The sequence below is a fragment of the Puntigrus tetrazona genome, chromosome 9, assembly GCF_018831695.1.
Source record: "Puntigrus tetrazona isolate hp1 chromosome 9, ASM1883169v1, whole genome shotgun sequence".
Taxonomy (NCBI): Eukaryota; Metazoa; Chordata; class Actinopteri; order Cypriniformes; family Cyprinidae; genus Puntigrus; species Puntigrus tetrazona.
In genome coordinates this window covers 26,130,240-26,147,739 of record NC_056707.1, presented here as the reverse complement: position 1 = coordinate 26,147,739, position 17,500 = coordinate 26,130,240, and the positions used below count along the sequence as shown (strand labels likewise).

Sequence of the window (17,500 nt, the reverse complement as noted above, 5' to 3'; positions counted from 1 at the left end):
GCACGAGCACCGGAAACCTTAGGTCCAGTTCCCAGCGCAAAAAGGAAGTTTGACACCTCAGTTATAATCGGAAGAGAGCGGTTAACTCAACATAGATCAAACTCTGTCATCTTCGCTCATTCAGACCTCAGACCGGAGCATCATCTGAATGTCCCGGACACCATGCCGTGTCGTGATTATCCATTTTCAGCCTGATTTCTCCTCTCAGCTGTTATCGATGTCTTGATTAGATCACACAGCACATTTGCTGCTATTTCAATAAAGCGGTAGTCTGGACCTTGCAGCGTCGAGGTGGTGGTGATTCAGACTTGTACAGGCGGTGCTCTTCACGTCTCATTGACCGGGACGGCAGATCAATGCTGCATGCTGAATGACTTCCGTCGGCTGTTAACCAGTTCTTGAGGACATTTCTCTAATCGGAGTTTGAGTTAAAGCTGTTACACTGCACATGATTTGAACGGATTGCTAATGGATGCTTACAGGACTGTATTTGCTTCGAGCATGGATGATGACGGCAGGATTGAAATGAGTAAAAAAAATCCTGATTCTTTCAGGAAAATCTCACAGCTATAGCTTAGATGATGGCATTTTAATTCAACACGGACGAGTTTCACTCAAATGGTACATTAGGCTGAGCAAACAATATGCACCGCTTTCAAATATATAAAACAGGGTTATTGCAACTTATATTAATTATCCACTACAGTTTTTCCCTGAAGTGCCTTAAATTGTCTTAAAACTAGTGCTGTCAAATGATTAATCGTGATTAAACGCATCCAAAATAAAAGTTTTTGCTTAAATATGTATGTGTGTGTGTACTGTGTATATATATGCAAATACACACACAATATATATTTTGAAAATATTATAAAGTTTCATATAATTTATATTATATATACATATTTAACAAATAAACTTTTGTATATTTTCCTTAATATACACATGCATGTGTGTGTATATATATATATATATATATATATATATATATATATATATATATATACAGTATATAAACATATATTATTTACACAAAACTTATTTCTGATGCGATTAATCGCTTCACAGCACTATTTAAAATACATTTTAAATGTATTTTTTAATATTGCAATGTATAAAGAAGTATTTAATTTTGCGAACAATATGTATTCAACTACTCAAGGATAGTTATGATGTATTTTTGCAGCGCACAGTTTTAGTTTTATTTTAGGCGTCTGCTCTGAAATAACTTTAAATTGTCATTTTGTTGTAATATGTAATATTTTTAGATGGACATTTTATGCAGCGTATTTTAATGTTGATATTTTTAATATTAAAAAAAATTTAGTAACAACAACAAACATCAAAAAAATAAATAAATAAAAATATAACGTTGCGTAGAGAAATGCATGAACATTGCATGACACAAAATCATTTGTAATTGATTAATGTACAACAAATGAGAAAAACGGAAATTAATCTTTTTTTTTTTTTTTTACGCTATTTAACAACCTTGTTTTAATATTCTCGTACACACTTAAAGGCAACGGACTGTGAAACTAGTCTAATGACATGGGTTTTCCAAAAGTACATGTTTTGTCCTTGTTGGCTTGTCCAGTTCATACAGGTTTGGAATGACTTTGTGAGTAGAATTTAATAGACATGAGCAATATACAAAAAGCTGCATGTCACCGCTATTATATGACCAGAAATCGTATATATTAAGACTATTAGCTCAGCCTTATATGAGACGAACTAGAAAATATATGACGTTCACGGGCTCTTCTTTACTCTTTACCTTCAGGTCCGTTCAACCACCTGAAGTCCAGTCTGCTGGGATCCACCTCAGACTCCAATCTGAACAAATACAGCACCATCAACAAGATCCCGCTCATCGCGCTCAACTTCTCTGAAGCCAACGATAAGAAAGCGCCTTCCCCTCCGTCCTCGGAGAAAACCATCATCGCGCCGAAGGTCAAGGACAGGACACACAACGTCACGGAGAAGGTCACACAGGTAAGAATGAAGAGTGATGGCGTGAATGTGTCCAAATCAGCACCTGAACCTATTTACTTACTTTATTACGATTCCTCAGTGCTCAGTACTCCAAAGACAACAATAATAGAGCAGTATGGGGATTCTGAAGTGAACAAAACTCTTTCCTTTTGTAATATATTGTAAAATGTGATTTATTCCCGTGATGCGCGGCTGCTTTTTCAGCATCATTACTCTTCGGCGTCACTTGATCCTTCAGAAATCATTCTCATATCCTGATTTAGTGCGCAAAAACATTTCTGATGGTCATCAATGTTTCAAATAGCTGCGCCTCTTTATATTTTTGGAGAAACTAATAAATGCTGAAAAGCTGCTTTGACCTTCTGCATTTTAAAAAAAGTACAATATAAAAATAAAAGGTGATTCATTTAAAAAGTAGAAAGGTTAAAAGGATATCATTAATTTGAAAAGGAGATATTTATCTTTTACTGTCACTTTTGAACAATTTAATGCATGATTGTAAAAAAAAACTAAAAAAATAAAATAAAATTCTGTTTATATAGATAGATAGATAGATAGATAGATAGATAGATAGATAGATAGATAGATAAAGAAGTTTTTATAAACTAAAAAGATCATAAAATAAAATAATATAGGTAATAATAATAAATAATAATAAAAATATAGTAAATAATAATAAATTACTTTACTAAAGCTTTAACTAAAATAAAAATAAAAACAAAATATAAAAATAAAAACTAATGTGAAATAATATTATGTTTAATGTTTAATTAAGCATGTATTTTACATTAAGCCTATAATGCTTAAAAATACATTCTTTTATAAATATGAAATATTTGTTTGAAATACAAATCTTTAGTGACATTATAAATGTCTTCTTCTGATCAGTTTAATGTGCACTTTCTGAATAAAACTGTTAAAACATAGTGACCATAAACACTTGAACAGTTGCTTTTATAACAATATATGCACTAGTCCCCAGTGTTTTCTAAGGGCACTTAAAGACATGAAATAAATGAATGGGAATGCTATTACAGACTCCTTTGGTTATGAATGCTTCACATTGATTTATTGGAGTAAAATCGGTTGTTTTTCTTTCGCGTTTCTCAATAAGACCCTCAGGTGAGGACGTGCTTTTGTTCTATTTCTCCTCCGTGGATTTTGACTTAATCAATGTGTCACGAGCGTAATCTGCTTGAAATATCGCCCGTGTCAAGAGCTTCGCGATTCCACTGGAAATCCAATAGTCCTGTGAACGAGCGCAAACAAGCCGTAACGAATTCTCCCGCGCAGCGTTAAACGATGCTAACAGACATGTGTATGCAAATAAATGCTAATGAGGATAGCACTTAACCTCAGGGATATTAAGACGAGAGCAAGAACACAGTAATTATTCAGAGTCCGCGTGTCACGTCCTCGCGCGGCACCTCGGCCGTATTTTGCATCTTCCCGTGACACCGAGATGCATCAAAAGAGCATCCGAGCATGAAGATGGATTTTCTACCACCTCTGGGAAACGGGTCTCCAAATATTGGCCAAACGCAATTCAGTGGCTGTGTGAGAGGCTCGAGTTTAAATTGAACTTCCCCTTTAATCTGTTAAAGCTGGATGTATGTCTGCGCGCTAGATCTGTTCCAAAAACTAGCCGGATAGCATTCATAAGGCATTATAGACGCTTTCGGGCATGTGTTTTTTTCAGCGAAATCTCTCAAAGCGTAGACAAAGCAATAGAAATGTTAATAATAAATAGGCGCCATTCTAAAAAAAAAAAAGTTGGGGGTTAGTAAGATGGTTTTGTAAGGAATTAAATAGATGAAAAGTGACAGCAGAGACGTTTATAATTCAAGTTCTTTCTATATTTTTTGAGCAGCCAATCAGCATACGCTACTAAAAATAAAAGCAATTAAACGTTTCTTCACAGTGATGCCATAGAAGAACCATTCAAGAACTTTCTTACCGTAATCTGAAGAACCTTTCCTTTGACACGAAGAAGCTTTTGTGAATCAGAAAGGTGTTAAAGATTTTTTATGAAACCATTTAGACCGAAAGGTTTTTTTTCTATGACTAAATGTGAAGCGCCTTTAATTTTAAAAGCGTATTAGAATTAGATCACATGACACTGAAGGCTGGTGTAAGGATGCTGAAAAATTCAGCATTTCATCGTTGGAATAAATTATATTTTCACATGTATTCAAATGGAGAATATGTATTTACAATTATAATATTATTTCACAATTTTGTACTGCAGTCTTGATAAGCGTAAGAGACTTATTTATAAAAAAAAAAATTATAATAATGTTACAAAATTTGACCCAATATTTGTATGTGCATTTTAGGCTTATAGAGTAGCATAACAATATGTTAACATCAATTTTGCGGTGACTTTCTCAATAAGGCACTTGTTAAGTGTCATTTCAGTTAGGATGTGGTCTAGGAAGGTGGCCGCCTATGTAGGCAGCGCTTCGAGGTTAGCGGCTTTTGTAAATACCCTTCAGTGAAAGTCAAAGTCTGTGACACACAGCACCGGGTCAAACCTCCGTCTCCCGACCAGGCGTGAAGGAAGCGGATGACAGCCCATCCGAACGACACGGGTCCTCACTTCAGACTCGTTCGCTGAGCGCTTCTCGCTTTGCCTTCCCCCGACCTGCCCGGACGTGTCAGAGCCTGCGAGAGAAAAAGATACATAATTCATCTCTTTCTTAGAAGAGAGAGAGAGAGAAAAATCGACCGTCGCTGCCGCCGCCGTCATAATTTCTAATAAAGTATTTATCAGGAAAAGACGCCTCATTTGCTGACTGTCAAAGGTGGTTAAATCCTGCAGTAAGGTGTGTGTGTGTGTGTGTGTGTGTGTGTGTGTGTGAGCTCTATTACACACACACGCTGCAGGATTACAGACTATTATCATCCTAATGCTTTTACTTCTGCTGTTCAGTGGCTTTGCAAAATATTGAAATGAAACCCCGGTTCGTTCCTTTGTGGTGCGAAGGAAAGCCGCGTGTTATTTCTTATCGTGGAGATCTTTCTATTCAAGCCCCGGGGAGTCGCAGACAGCAGAAGACAATGCAAAATGCAAATAACGGCGATTTTCATTCATTCTTGTATTTTCACGCGCCAGACGTTTTCTGCTACATCTGCTGTGTTCGACTTGCATCCAAATGACAGAAAACGGCAGGTTTTGTTACAAAAAGAGCTTATTTTGTCAAACAGTTGCACATTAAATGGACTCTTTAATGGCATATTGTTCCACTCCTATGAGCATAAATTATTCACGTTAGAAAAACCTGCCGTCTCATTTCGTGGGAGTTTTTATTGGTTTATTTTCAAATAAAATCAGTAAATTTATTTCAATCAAAATATTATAATATATTCAGAAGCTTGAACAAAATGATGTAAGATAACATATACAACACAAACCACATTACATATAAATGCATAAACACCTAAAAGACAAGGACAAACCAATTAATATATGTGATTTTAAATTAATTTATATTTTAATTCTTTCAATTTGTTCTAAGATTTTATTGTGCCTTTTTTTGATTTTTACATTTAATCATTTAACTCACTTAAAATGTGGGATGTAGGTAATGTAATATATTATAATAATATATAACGACAAAAGGAACGGTCATATAAAAAAAAAGAAGCAGATTGCATTTCTGCATTCTGAACCCTCTGCTTCACGAATGGCATTAAAGAAAAGAACATCCAGTTATATGAATAGCAGATTTCACATTTCGGTTTGTGAAAAAGGAGATTTCGTGAAGTGTTGTGCAGCGTTTTGTCCTTGAGCGGAGCACTCTGATAACTTCAGAAACAACCTGAGACGCATGACAACTAGACTTTATAATCCAGAAAGCTATATGTAATGTGAGTGTTTGTGACAGCGGAGACGGCTGGTGCTGTGCAACTATAGAGAAATAAATGAATATTGATGTCGTGCTCTGAGGCTCCCTGACACGCTGCGCTCATGAAAGGTGCTTTCCATGAAATATCGCATCAGCCTGAAAGACATAAATGACAACTGCGAGGAAATATGTGCGCTGCGGTGAAACTGTCACGCACTGCATTATGTCGACGGGCCTGTGGATATGTGACTGACAGCTGTCAACTAACGCGATATCAACTATTATTAGTAGAGGTTTTAAATAATCCAGGTGTATTTCGGTCCCAGCTGGGCAAATCAGAACTGTTATAATATATATGTTTGCTATATTTTTTCCCCATCAAACACCATCACTGTTTCAGATTTAACATGGTTAAATGTACCCGACAGTTTCTGAAACCAAATGAATGAGTGAATGAATGAATGGAGCGAAAAATTGCTTGACTTTGTTGAACTGTAGAAAATAAACAAATAAAATAAATAAATTGCAAATTATTAAAAAAAACCCTAAAAAACTGTTGAAATGATTACACTGAAAAAAAAGCTCTGTTAAATTGTAAAAATAAATCAATAAAAAAATTAAACATTTTGTCCGCCAAGTCTGTAATAAAATATAAAACTAAAATAATATAAATATAAAAAATATAAAAAAGTAAAATAATAGTTACAAAATATACATTATTCATCTCATTTGTGTTAGTATTGTTATTGCAAATGCATGAACGAATGAATAAACCAACAAAGAAATACTGAAAATGATGCTGAAAACAATACTTAACTCTTTCTGCTAATATTCATATTTTTATGCAAATAACGTCTCTTTAGCATCTAATGCAGATGGAATGGAGTTGATAACAGATGAAAGATAAAATAGAGTTATTGTTCTAAACAAACTTCGTTAGCTGCTGGATTATTTTTTGCCATGTTTCTGTCAGGACGGAGCTGTGCTCATGCACCGTTTTCTCGTTCCAGGTGTTGTCGCTGGGCGCCGACGTGCTTCCAGAATACATGCTCCAGACGCCGCGCATGGATAAGTTCACCATCCTGCACTACAGCCCGTTCAAAGCGGTGTGGGACTGGCTCATCCTGCTGCTGGTGATTTACACCGCCATCCTCACCCCGTACTCCGCCGCCTTCCTGCTCAACGACAGCGAGGAGCAAAAACGGCGGGAATGTGGCTATTCCTGCAGCCCCCTCAATGTCGTGGACCTAATGGTGGACATCATGTTCATCATCGACATCCTCATTAACTTTCGCACCACCTACGTCAACTTGAACGAGGAGGTGGTGAGCCATCCGGGGAAGATCGCCATCCATTACTTCAAGGGCTGGTTCCTTATAGACATGGTGGCGGCCATTCCCTTCGACCTGCTCATATTTGGATCAGGATCAGATGATGTAAGTCACGGCAGAACTCCATCTACTTCCTTCTGCGCTTGGCTGCCAGGCTAATCTAGGGATCTCAAATTCAAATTGCAACACGCCAGGTGGTGTTCTCCTTCGTGTTGGCACAATTATGCAGTTAGTGCACACAAATGCGCCCAAATTTTCACAGGCCTCGATGCAGTTGTCACTTTTTGCTTGCGTTTGTGCATTAGGCCTATATTCAGAAGTCTCTTTCGCTCGTCAAGGCTGCATTTATTGAAACTGTACTATTACTGCCATTTAAAACAGCTGTTTGTAATGCAAAAATGAATTTGCGGCATCATTAATCCGGTAAGAAATCATTCTGATTTGCCTCTCAAAAAAAATTCCTTTTTATTATCAATGTTGAAAACAGTTGTGCTGCTTCTTATATTTGTAGAAACCATGATGCATCAGCAAAGCTCAAAAGAAAAAACATTTATATGAAATAGAAAGCTTTTATACATCTCTGCCATTACTTTTGATTCATTTAATTGGCCTTTGATGAACAAAAGCATGAATCCTTCCGGACTCTGTGCATTTGGCGGATGCTTTTGTCTGGAACAGCTCACAACGCATATATCTGGGATTTTATCATTGTGCATGTTCGTTAGAAATCAGTTTCATGACCTTGGTGTTGCGATAACCCATCAGTTGAGATTGAGCCTTAAAAAACAACACTTTATGTTACGCGCTTTAAGAAAACAACCGAAAAAAGCTTTGCGTGTCAGATTTAGGGGGAAGCAGGTGAAGCAGCAGTTCAACTAAAATCAAATGTACTCATCATTTATAGATTAGTTTGTTTCTTCATCGAAACAGATTTGGAGAAATACAGCATTGCATCACTCGCTCACCAATAGATCCTTTTCAGTGAATGGGTGCCGTCAGAATCCAAAACAGCTGATAAAACCATCACAGTAATCCACACCGTACCAGTTCATCAATTAATGTCTTGAGAAGCCAAAAGCTGTGTGTTGATGTGGATAGATATGGATCACCGTGATGTCTTTTTCAGCTGTCTGGACTCTCATTCTGACGGCACCCATTCACTGCAGTGCATCCGTTGGCGGAATGCAAATGAAATGCAAAAAGTGAGTGCGTTTTCCACAACATTTCATTTTTGTGCGCGCTACTCCTTTAACGCGCGAGGGTCTGCATAAAGCACTGGACCTTTCGGACCTAAACTATCTGTTTACCCATTTTATTTATTCAATTGTTTGTTTGTACCGTGTCCATTATACAGATCAGATCAGATCTAGCGCTTTCCAGAGGTCAGAAAGCACAACTGTTCAGTGAAACAGGGATTACAGTATCAGAATATACTGTATGTTGTTTTTCCCTCTTTTTTTGAATGGCCTTCATTTCTGAATCCATTTATTTGGATTAGCGGCTTAGCAAATGGGAGTCAATGATTATGATGAGAGAGAGAGAGAGAGGAAAGAGAAAACTGATGTTTGAACAGCTTACAGGCTGAATCACTGGCACGCCGGTTGGCTCGATTCCTCGCTTGTTTATGTGGGCACGTCCGTCAATGGCCTATCATGAGCTCTTGGCACATCGGAGCATATGGTTTCCCCGCTCTGTGGTCCATTCCAGTGACAGCTACTCCATCTGAGCCATTTACAACCTAAGGACAAGAAACACACACAGCGGCTTTTAAAATATTAAAGAATGGAATTATAGATTAAGACCTACTGGAAATATCAGCAGGTCATTATTTGATGGCATGCAGTGTATATTTTTAGACTATGGAAGGGTTCTGCTAAGTATATTGCTTTTGTTCAGGTCATGTTTTCCCAGAGGTTTCACATTCACACGTTTGTCTGCGGAGCTCCAGCCATCACCCAGTTAACAAACCTCGCGCCGTCTGCATCTGCGCTCGCTTTTACTGCAGGCGCTCGCACATCTGTCTCAGCTCGCAACTAGAGCTGTGAGATACGGCTAAAAAAATCTGAAAAGTGTGATTTCTTTGCAATCGGAGGAATCGCAATTTTCATTTTCGTACAACGAAACATTCAGTGTTATCGAGACTCAAAATATCTAGATAAAAAGGTAAAATAAGATAATATATATTATATAGTGCTGTCAAATGATTAATGATTAATATACAGGTATATATATATATGTATATATATATATATATATAAATATATATATATATGTGTGTATATATATATATATATATATATATATATATATATATATATACATATATATATATACACATATATATATATATATATATATATATATATATATATATATATATATATATATTAGTATATGTAAAAATAGTATGTGTGTGTGTGTGTGTGTGTGTGTGTGTATGTGTATATATATATATATATATATATATATATATATATATACTTTTTTTATTTATTTGGCAAATCACTCTTCACTGATTCAGACTACTGAATCACACTAACTTCTTTTATTTCTTACATTAAATAATTTGAATTTAATTGAATTTCAAAGAATGTTTTTGTTGAAATTAAGATACTGCTACTGTAAATTATTATCCCAGCCTCTTCAGACCCAGAATTTGGGGTCAGCAAGATATAATGTTTTATTTTTGGAAAGAAGTCTCTTATACTCACCAGGGATGCATTTATTACATATTATTATATATGATTAAATTATCCGTACACCTTTTTTCGGTGTCAAATGATCCAGAAAATATTCTAATGCTTATTTGGCACTCAAGAAACTTTTCTGGTTATTATTAATGTTGAAAACTGCTGTGCTGTCCTTTTTATGTGGAAGCTGTGATACAATTCTTTCAGGATTCTATGAATAGAAAATTCTAATGTCTTTACTGTCACTTTTGATCAAATTAATGCATCCTTGCTGAACAAAAGTATTAATATCTTTTTTAAAAAAAACCTTCTGACCCCAAACATCTGTATGATGCATATTAAGTTTCATGAAAAGGCTGCGAAAAAAAATACACATATAGACATCTCAGAAAAGAGCACATAAAGGCCTTTGTCTTTATTAAGATCTGACATTCTTCATTACACAAATGCAGCCCTGACTGCGGACCTTCATGGTCAGCTGATGCCTCTGCAGTCAGACAGATGGATTTGATCTGTGGTCAGTGGTCAGAATGTGATATGTGTGTGTGTGTGTGTGTGTGTGTGTGTGTACTACTTAGAGAATGAGCCAGGCCAGACAGATGGCAGATGGCTACAGGATGCATCTAATTTACAGAACTCAGATGAAGAGCTTGACCATACCAGCATTGACCACAGCTTGAATCAAATCCTGAAATCATATTTGACAGGCTTTTATGATGCACCTGTAATTATCAGCATGTATATAGCCTCACGCAGCAGAACAAACAGTAAACACCATCAGCAGAACGTGTGTTTGATGAATAATTGTAAAGGCCTAACATAACATGCTAAGATGCTAAAAATGCTACAAACATGCATGCTTGCAATCTGTTATAAACATGCTACAAAAATGCTAAATCATGATAGAAACAAGCTAGCGACATGTTAAAACATGTAAACTCATGTTAGCCATATGCTAATCTAAGAAAACTTCTAGCACCACAGCCTACTAAATGTAAAGAATATGTTAAAATAATGACAACACATGCTAAATGTGTTAAATCATGCTAGAAACATGCTTGCAACATATTAAAGCATGTTTCAGTAACACTCGCAAAATGCTAAATTATGACAAAAACAAGCTAGCATTCTGTTAAAGCATGTTAAGTCATGTTAGCAATATGTTAATGTTAGATAAATGCTAGCAACATAACACGTTAGAAACATGCTAAATCAAGTTAGAAACATGCTAGCAGTATAATAAAACACGCTAGCAAAATGCTAAATGTTTTAGTACCATACTCGCTATGTGCCGAATCATGTAAGCATGGTCGACATTAAAACATGTTTGATCTAACCTGATACATCATGATAAAAATATGGTAGCAATGTATTAGCAACATGCTAGCCATTTTTACAATTGTGTTCGCAACATAGGCCTAATGATAGAAACATGTTAGCAGTGTACTAAGTCATTACAGAAACATGGTAACAACATGATAAATCATGTTAGCATCATGCTAAAACATCTCAGCCACAAGACAATAGAAACCACAAGCTAGGATGCTAGCAAGATCCTAAATTCGATGGAAACATGCTAAATCATGGTAACAAGCAACATGATAATACTAATTAAAAATATGGAAGCAATGTGCTACCAATTGTTGTTAGCATGTTTTTTATGATTTAGTACATTTCTACATCGTTGCTAAAATCCAGAAATGTGCTAAATCATAAAAAAAAAAAAAAAAACATGCTAACAACATCCTAGAAACACAATGGCGGCATCCTTACTAAATGTTATCAACCTGTTTCAACATGCTAGCATTATGCTAAACATGTTTGTATAATTTCATTGACTTTCAACCTTCCTAAAAAGCTTTTAAAACTCATTTTAAACTTGCAGACATTGCTTTGTCAACCAATATCACATTTTGTGTTCAGACTTGGCCGTGTGAGGTCAAGCTTAATGAACCGTCAGGATAATTTACTGTCCATCCTATCTCTGTGTCCAGCTATAACTCAAAAGCGTGATTTGCCGCTAATGAGTTTTTAATGGGCCGCTCGTGACAGATGCAGCGGGGCCCGCGTCCACACTTCTCAAAAAAAGCCACGTGCTTGGCTCCACATGCTAGCTCGCTAACACGCCGTCAGCGCTAGTATGCATGCTAAGCATTGCTGTCAGGCGCATCTATTAAGACATATTCTAAAAATACCCGGCGCGGGTCCTAACCCCGCTTTGTGAGGCCACTGAATAATTGCCAGCTAAACAAATGATCTCCCACCAGGGGACGAGGGAAGATGTTTCGGATGAGGCAGTGCCCGCTGTCAGCTTGTGGGGACCTTGTCTTCATCTAGTGTGCTGATTTCACCTGCAAATGAGGATTTATCTCTGTCCTCCTCAGTTTGGTAACGTGAGAGCTGGGCGAGATACAGTATGCTAAAACCCATTAGCTGCGCCTCTCATGTCGGGTGTTTATTTTATCCTCGCGGTGCGAAATTTTGATGAGATGGCTCTCTGGTGTTAGCAGGCACAGCAGTGTGTAATGGGCTAAAATTAAACACGATTATCGAAATATTAATTAGTGTGGCAGTCATGCACAGACATTACAGATCTGAGCTTTGGGTATATTAGGACACAATGTGTTCCGGCTCTTCTGATACACTTAACTGTGGATAATTAAAGCTATAAAAGACTATGGCTGTGTACTAAAACCCAGTGAGCTGACTACATAGGCAGCAGTCTGGAATGGATCTTCAGAACTGATTCGTAAAACTCTTCATAGGTAGCAAGTATCTGATTTTTATGAATGATGCAAAGTAGGTTTTTCCTAGAAGAGCTATCCCATGATGCATTGCATCCAAAAATTCTAAACGAACCTATTTCTTTATTTTCTGCACTTCTGTAATCTTAAATGTAACTGCATAGTACACAAAAGTATTATTCAAATTTGGAGTCACATTAAAGTGTCAATCTGAATTTTTCTTCATTGTATTGATATTTATGATTGACATTTGAATTTTGCTTGCAAAAAACAACACTGAAGGCATTTATGGAACAATCCCATAATAATAATACATTGTGATGAGCTGAGAGCAATTCTAAATGTATTGTTTTATACAATTTTTTGTGTAGTGTGCATTTTATTTATTATGCAACTTGCATAATACTGAACCCATTTAAAATATTATAGATCTTGAATTAATTCAACTGTTTTAATCAATATTTTTCAAAAGCATTGACATTTCTGTTTTGTTTTGCGACAAAAAGATATCATCTGGACAGCTTAAAGCCGCCTTCGAAAAACAATACCATAATTAAATTTTTTTTTTTACATTTCCAATTATGCTAAATGCATAAATTCAACATAACATCATAAAAAAATGCAGTAGAACAAAACTGTTTAATCAATATTGTATTTTTCATAATTGTAAGAACATTTAAATTACTTTTTTTTGTTCAATTTGCATGGAAACATTTCTTTAAGACAACTACAATGTCATTTACTCTATCCTTCTCGAAAAGAAATATACCAAAATGTATTAACAATAAGTACAAATCTCCTAGAATCCAAGCCTATAATTGCTAGATGTTATATGCTATATTGTTATATGATAGGGGGCGCTACTATTCCGAAAAAACGCAAGTGAAGAAGAAACCAAAACAACAGTAATCTGACACGATCATCAGACATAAAACAGCATCAAAACTAACAATATGTAATATAATATTGACCAATGAAGTGTTAGTAATGACTGTCGAGCTTTGGGGTGTTGATTAACTTCATCTACGTTTTGATTGTCATTCTGAATTCAACTCATATTCAGCATTTTCTTCTAAATTTGATTTATTTCTTTATATTTTAGTTTAAAAACCTACCCACATTCAAGCGTATAAAAAAAGAATGCATGAAGAATAAATTTATATATATTTTTTTACTTTATTTTTGAACAAAATACACTAAAATTAACACCTAGACATGGTAGTATACTTAAAGTATGATTTAAAAAAAATATACTTGCACTAGAAGTGTACTAAAAATGCTACTACAAGTATTTCATTGGCAAACTATTAGTATACCACAAAAGTTCACTGGAGTACAAGCAAAAAACACTGCTGTAAACTAGTCGTGTACTCAAAGTTTACTACTGTTAAAGCATACTTTTATATACTAGAAATTGGGCCAATTTAGTTCCAAGGAGTGTTGAAAAAGTCCTGTTATTTGTATACTTGCTACATTAAATTATGTTAAGTATAATCTTAAAGTATGTGACTTTTTTGTAAGGTCAGTCTTTCTTTGTGAAATCCAGTTTGTTCTCAGTGTAACGCGCACCTTCTCTTTTTCTCAAGACGACGACTCTGATTGGCCTGTTGAAGACGGCTCGGCTCCTCCGGCTGGTTCGCGTCGCCAGGAAGTTGGACCGTTACTCTGAATACGGCGCGGCGGTCCTCATGCTGCTCATGTGTATATTCGCTCTGATCGCCCATTGGCTGGCCTGCATCTGGTACGCCATCGGAAACGTGGAGAAACCGTACCTGGAGCATAAGATCGGCTGGCTGGACAATCTCGAGGTGTCTCTCGGGAAGAGATGCAACTCAACTGAGCACTGCTCTGGGCCGAGCATCAAGGACAAATACGTGACGGCGCTGTACTTCACCTTCAGCTCGCTGACCAGCGTGGGCTTCGGGAACGTGTCTCCGAACACCAACTCGGAGAAGATCTTCTCCATCTGCGTCATGCTCATCGGATGTAAGTCTGAAAAACATCTACTGCGTGTATTCAAATAGCTTGAAAGATTCATATTTTGGTTTCAGGAGTTCCAAACATCAGGTCAAAAAACACTTCTTTCTTTATTTGTTGAATGACTACCAAGTAATTAGTTCAACCATTCATTTTTCCTAACCCCTGATTGGATGATTTCATTTAAATCAGTGTTTGTGAGCTTTTAACGCTTCAAAAGCGCCACCTAGTGGCAAAGAATGAATTGGCGTTTTCATTCAGACCAAGAAGTTTTAAATAACAAATCTTTTCAATGACTCTTTCTTTTGAGAGAGAATAACTTTATACACGGTGCACTTTCAGATTTAAAACTTTGTTTTAATATGTTTTCATCCACTTAGCTGTGCTACACGCTGCATGACATATCATTTTAAAAAAATGCATAATGGGGGCACTTTAAAGAGCTCGATCTTTGCCAAAACGGTCATCGTTTGCTCACGTTCCAGTGTTTTAACAGCAACGTTATGGTGAGTAAATAATGATAAAAGTCTAAAGTTAAAGTTACAATATATACTAAATAAAAGCATGATGTTGCATAATAAAAGTCATATACTGCCACCCAAACACTTGGTTTGCTATTCAGCAAAAGCATTAAATTGATCAAAAGTGACGTTAAAGACATTTTAAAGATTACCATGAATGCATCTATTGTATTTTAACATTGATAATAATCAGAAATCTTTCTTGAGCAGCAAATCAGCAATAGAATGATTTCTGGAGGATCACGTGACACTGAAGACTGGAGTAACGATGCTGAAAATTCAGCTTTGCGTCACAGAATAAATTACACTTTAAATGCATATTACAATTAAAAAACAGTTATTTTAAATTGTCGCGAATCCAGCAATATTTAGTTAAAGCGCATGTCCTGAGATGACAGCAGCGAATCTGAAATGACCCAGGCATCTGTAAACTATTCATCCTGATATAATTAATCTCTGTTTCAATCTAGCAGATGAACTCTAATACTTGGAAACAATGCTGAATATCAATATGTTTATTGTCTTTTCCATTTAAAGAGCCATTACATCATCTTTAATCCAGGTCTGCTGGTCTTTAGTCCAGCTGGTGTACTGTTAAATGCTCACAAAAAATATATTTACAGTAAAACTAATGATGAAAATGTGAATCAGTATTAATTAAATATTAAAATCATCTGCATTTGACTAGTAATTGCAAGTAACCAATCATGTTTCAGTGTTGTAGCATCACTAAATCCTATTGGCTGATTTAGTTAAATATATAAAACAAATATCCATTTTATTCACATTTCTACAATATATGCATACAATGCATAATCCACAAAACTATTTCATTTGTTAGATTTTTATTCTATAATTCAAATGAAAAAGCATAATACACTGAGGTATTTAATAAGAGAAAGAAAAGCATTTTATCACATATTTTTGTGCACATTGCATTATTGCAGAAATGTTAACGAAAGTGCACGATGCACAAACATGCGAATATCGAGATATCCTAATCAGGTCAAAGGTCAGCAATCTATCCCATCATCCCTCGGCAGACAGCGCAGTTAAAACACAGCTATCAAATCTGAAATAGCCGTTTAAAGACACATCAAGCATAATGTTAATAAGATGAAGGAAACACTGCTGATTTGTTCTAAATTGGCCTCCACGGACAAAATGTACCTGGCATTAGCTTTCATCTGTGTGCCACCGTCCTGTCCTCTCCAGCTTTGATGTACGCCAGCATTTTTGGGAACGTTTCGGCCATCATCCAGCGGCTGTATTCAGGAACGGCGAGGTACCACATGCAGATGCTCCGCGTGAAAGAGTTCATCCGATTCCATCAGATCCCCAACCCTCTCAGACAGAGACTGGAGGAGTACTTCCAGCACTCCTGGACCTACACCAACGGCATCGACATGAACATGGTGCGTTCTGAACCAAGCTCTTCTAAGACGTGTGTGTGTGTGTCTTGTGATAGGATTGGTCACAGTGATGTTTTAAGGCAGGACGTCATTTAAGGGCAGTTTAAGACATCATAAAACAAAAAGCACATTGCTAGGGTTTCCCAAACTTGGGTTCTCGAAAAGCCGATGAAATTATAAAAACGTACAGTTAAATTTCATAAGAAGAATCATAATAAACTTACACTTATAATACAGATTAAATATTTGTTTACTTGCACGTCATCAGGCCTTTTAACAACATCACAGTGTTGCTAAACTAATGAAATATGACTTAAAATGTTAACTTTTTCTTTCCTTTTTTAGCACCTTGTCAGCTTATTTTGGCTACGTTCATGGCGAGAACCAACTTAAAAAATTAATAAAATCTCAAGGAGTTGGCTGACATGAAAGTTTGGGAATCCTAGTGCTAAATCACATTTATTGGAATAATTCAGCCCAAAATTGTATGGTTTTTTCAACGTTTTTCAAGTTTAAGTTTAAAAAACTTAAACTTCATTTATTTCATTTTGTTGCACATGCAACACATCTCATCTACATTTAATATACTAAAATAACTAACACAAATAAAAACTAAAAATTAAAAATATATATACACACACACACTTTTACACATACATATATATATATATATATATATATATATATATATATATATATATATATATATATATATATATATAAAAATACTGTAATTAAAAACAAAAACAGTATCTTGATGCTAATATAACATTGCACACAATGAATGCACTGTATTTCATATCCTCTAAAGCAATGTGATCATTTAGCATTAGGAAATTGACCCAAGTGAAAGTTTTTATCCACATTTTTGGCTGAACTGCTCCTCTCAGTGATCTCTGAAATGCTGTTTGCACGTGGCATCACATCGGTGTAAATGTGTGTGTTTGTACTGAAAGCAACACCTTTCTCTCTCCATGTCTGCCTC

General features: G+C 35.9%; 1 protein-coding gene across 1 annotated transcript in view; it reads left to right on the top strand.

Annotated features, from left to right (window-relative positions):
- The window catches only part of LOC122351579 (potassium voltage-gated channel subfamily H member 7-like), an 80,975-nt gene that overhangs the window by 39,892 nt on the left and 23,583 nt on the right, over window positions 1-17,500 (top strand). Inside the window, exons 5-8 of the mRNA XM_043248741.1 lie at window positions 1,781-1,992; window positions 6,851-7,276; window positions 14,192-14,591; window positions 16,319-16,518. Coding sequence (XP_043104676.1) covers window positions 1,781-1,992; window positions 6,851-7,276; window positions 14,192-14,591; window positions 16,319-16,518 — 1,238 coding nt within the window. The remainder of the gene's footprint in view (window positions 1-1,780; window positions 1,993-6,850; window positions 7,277-14,191; window positions 14,592-16,318; window positions 16,519-17,500) is intronic.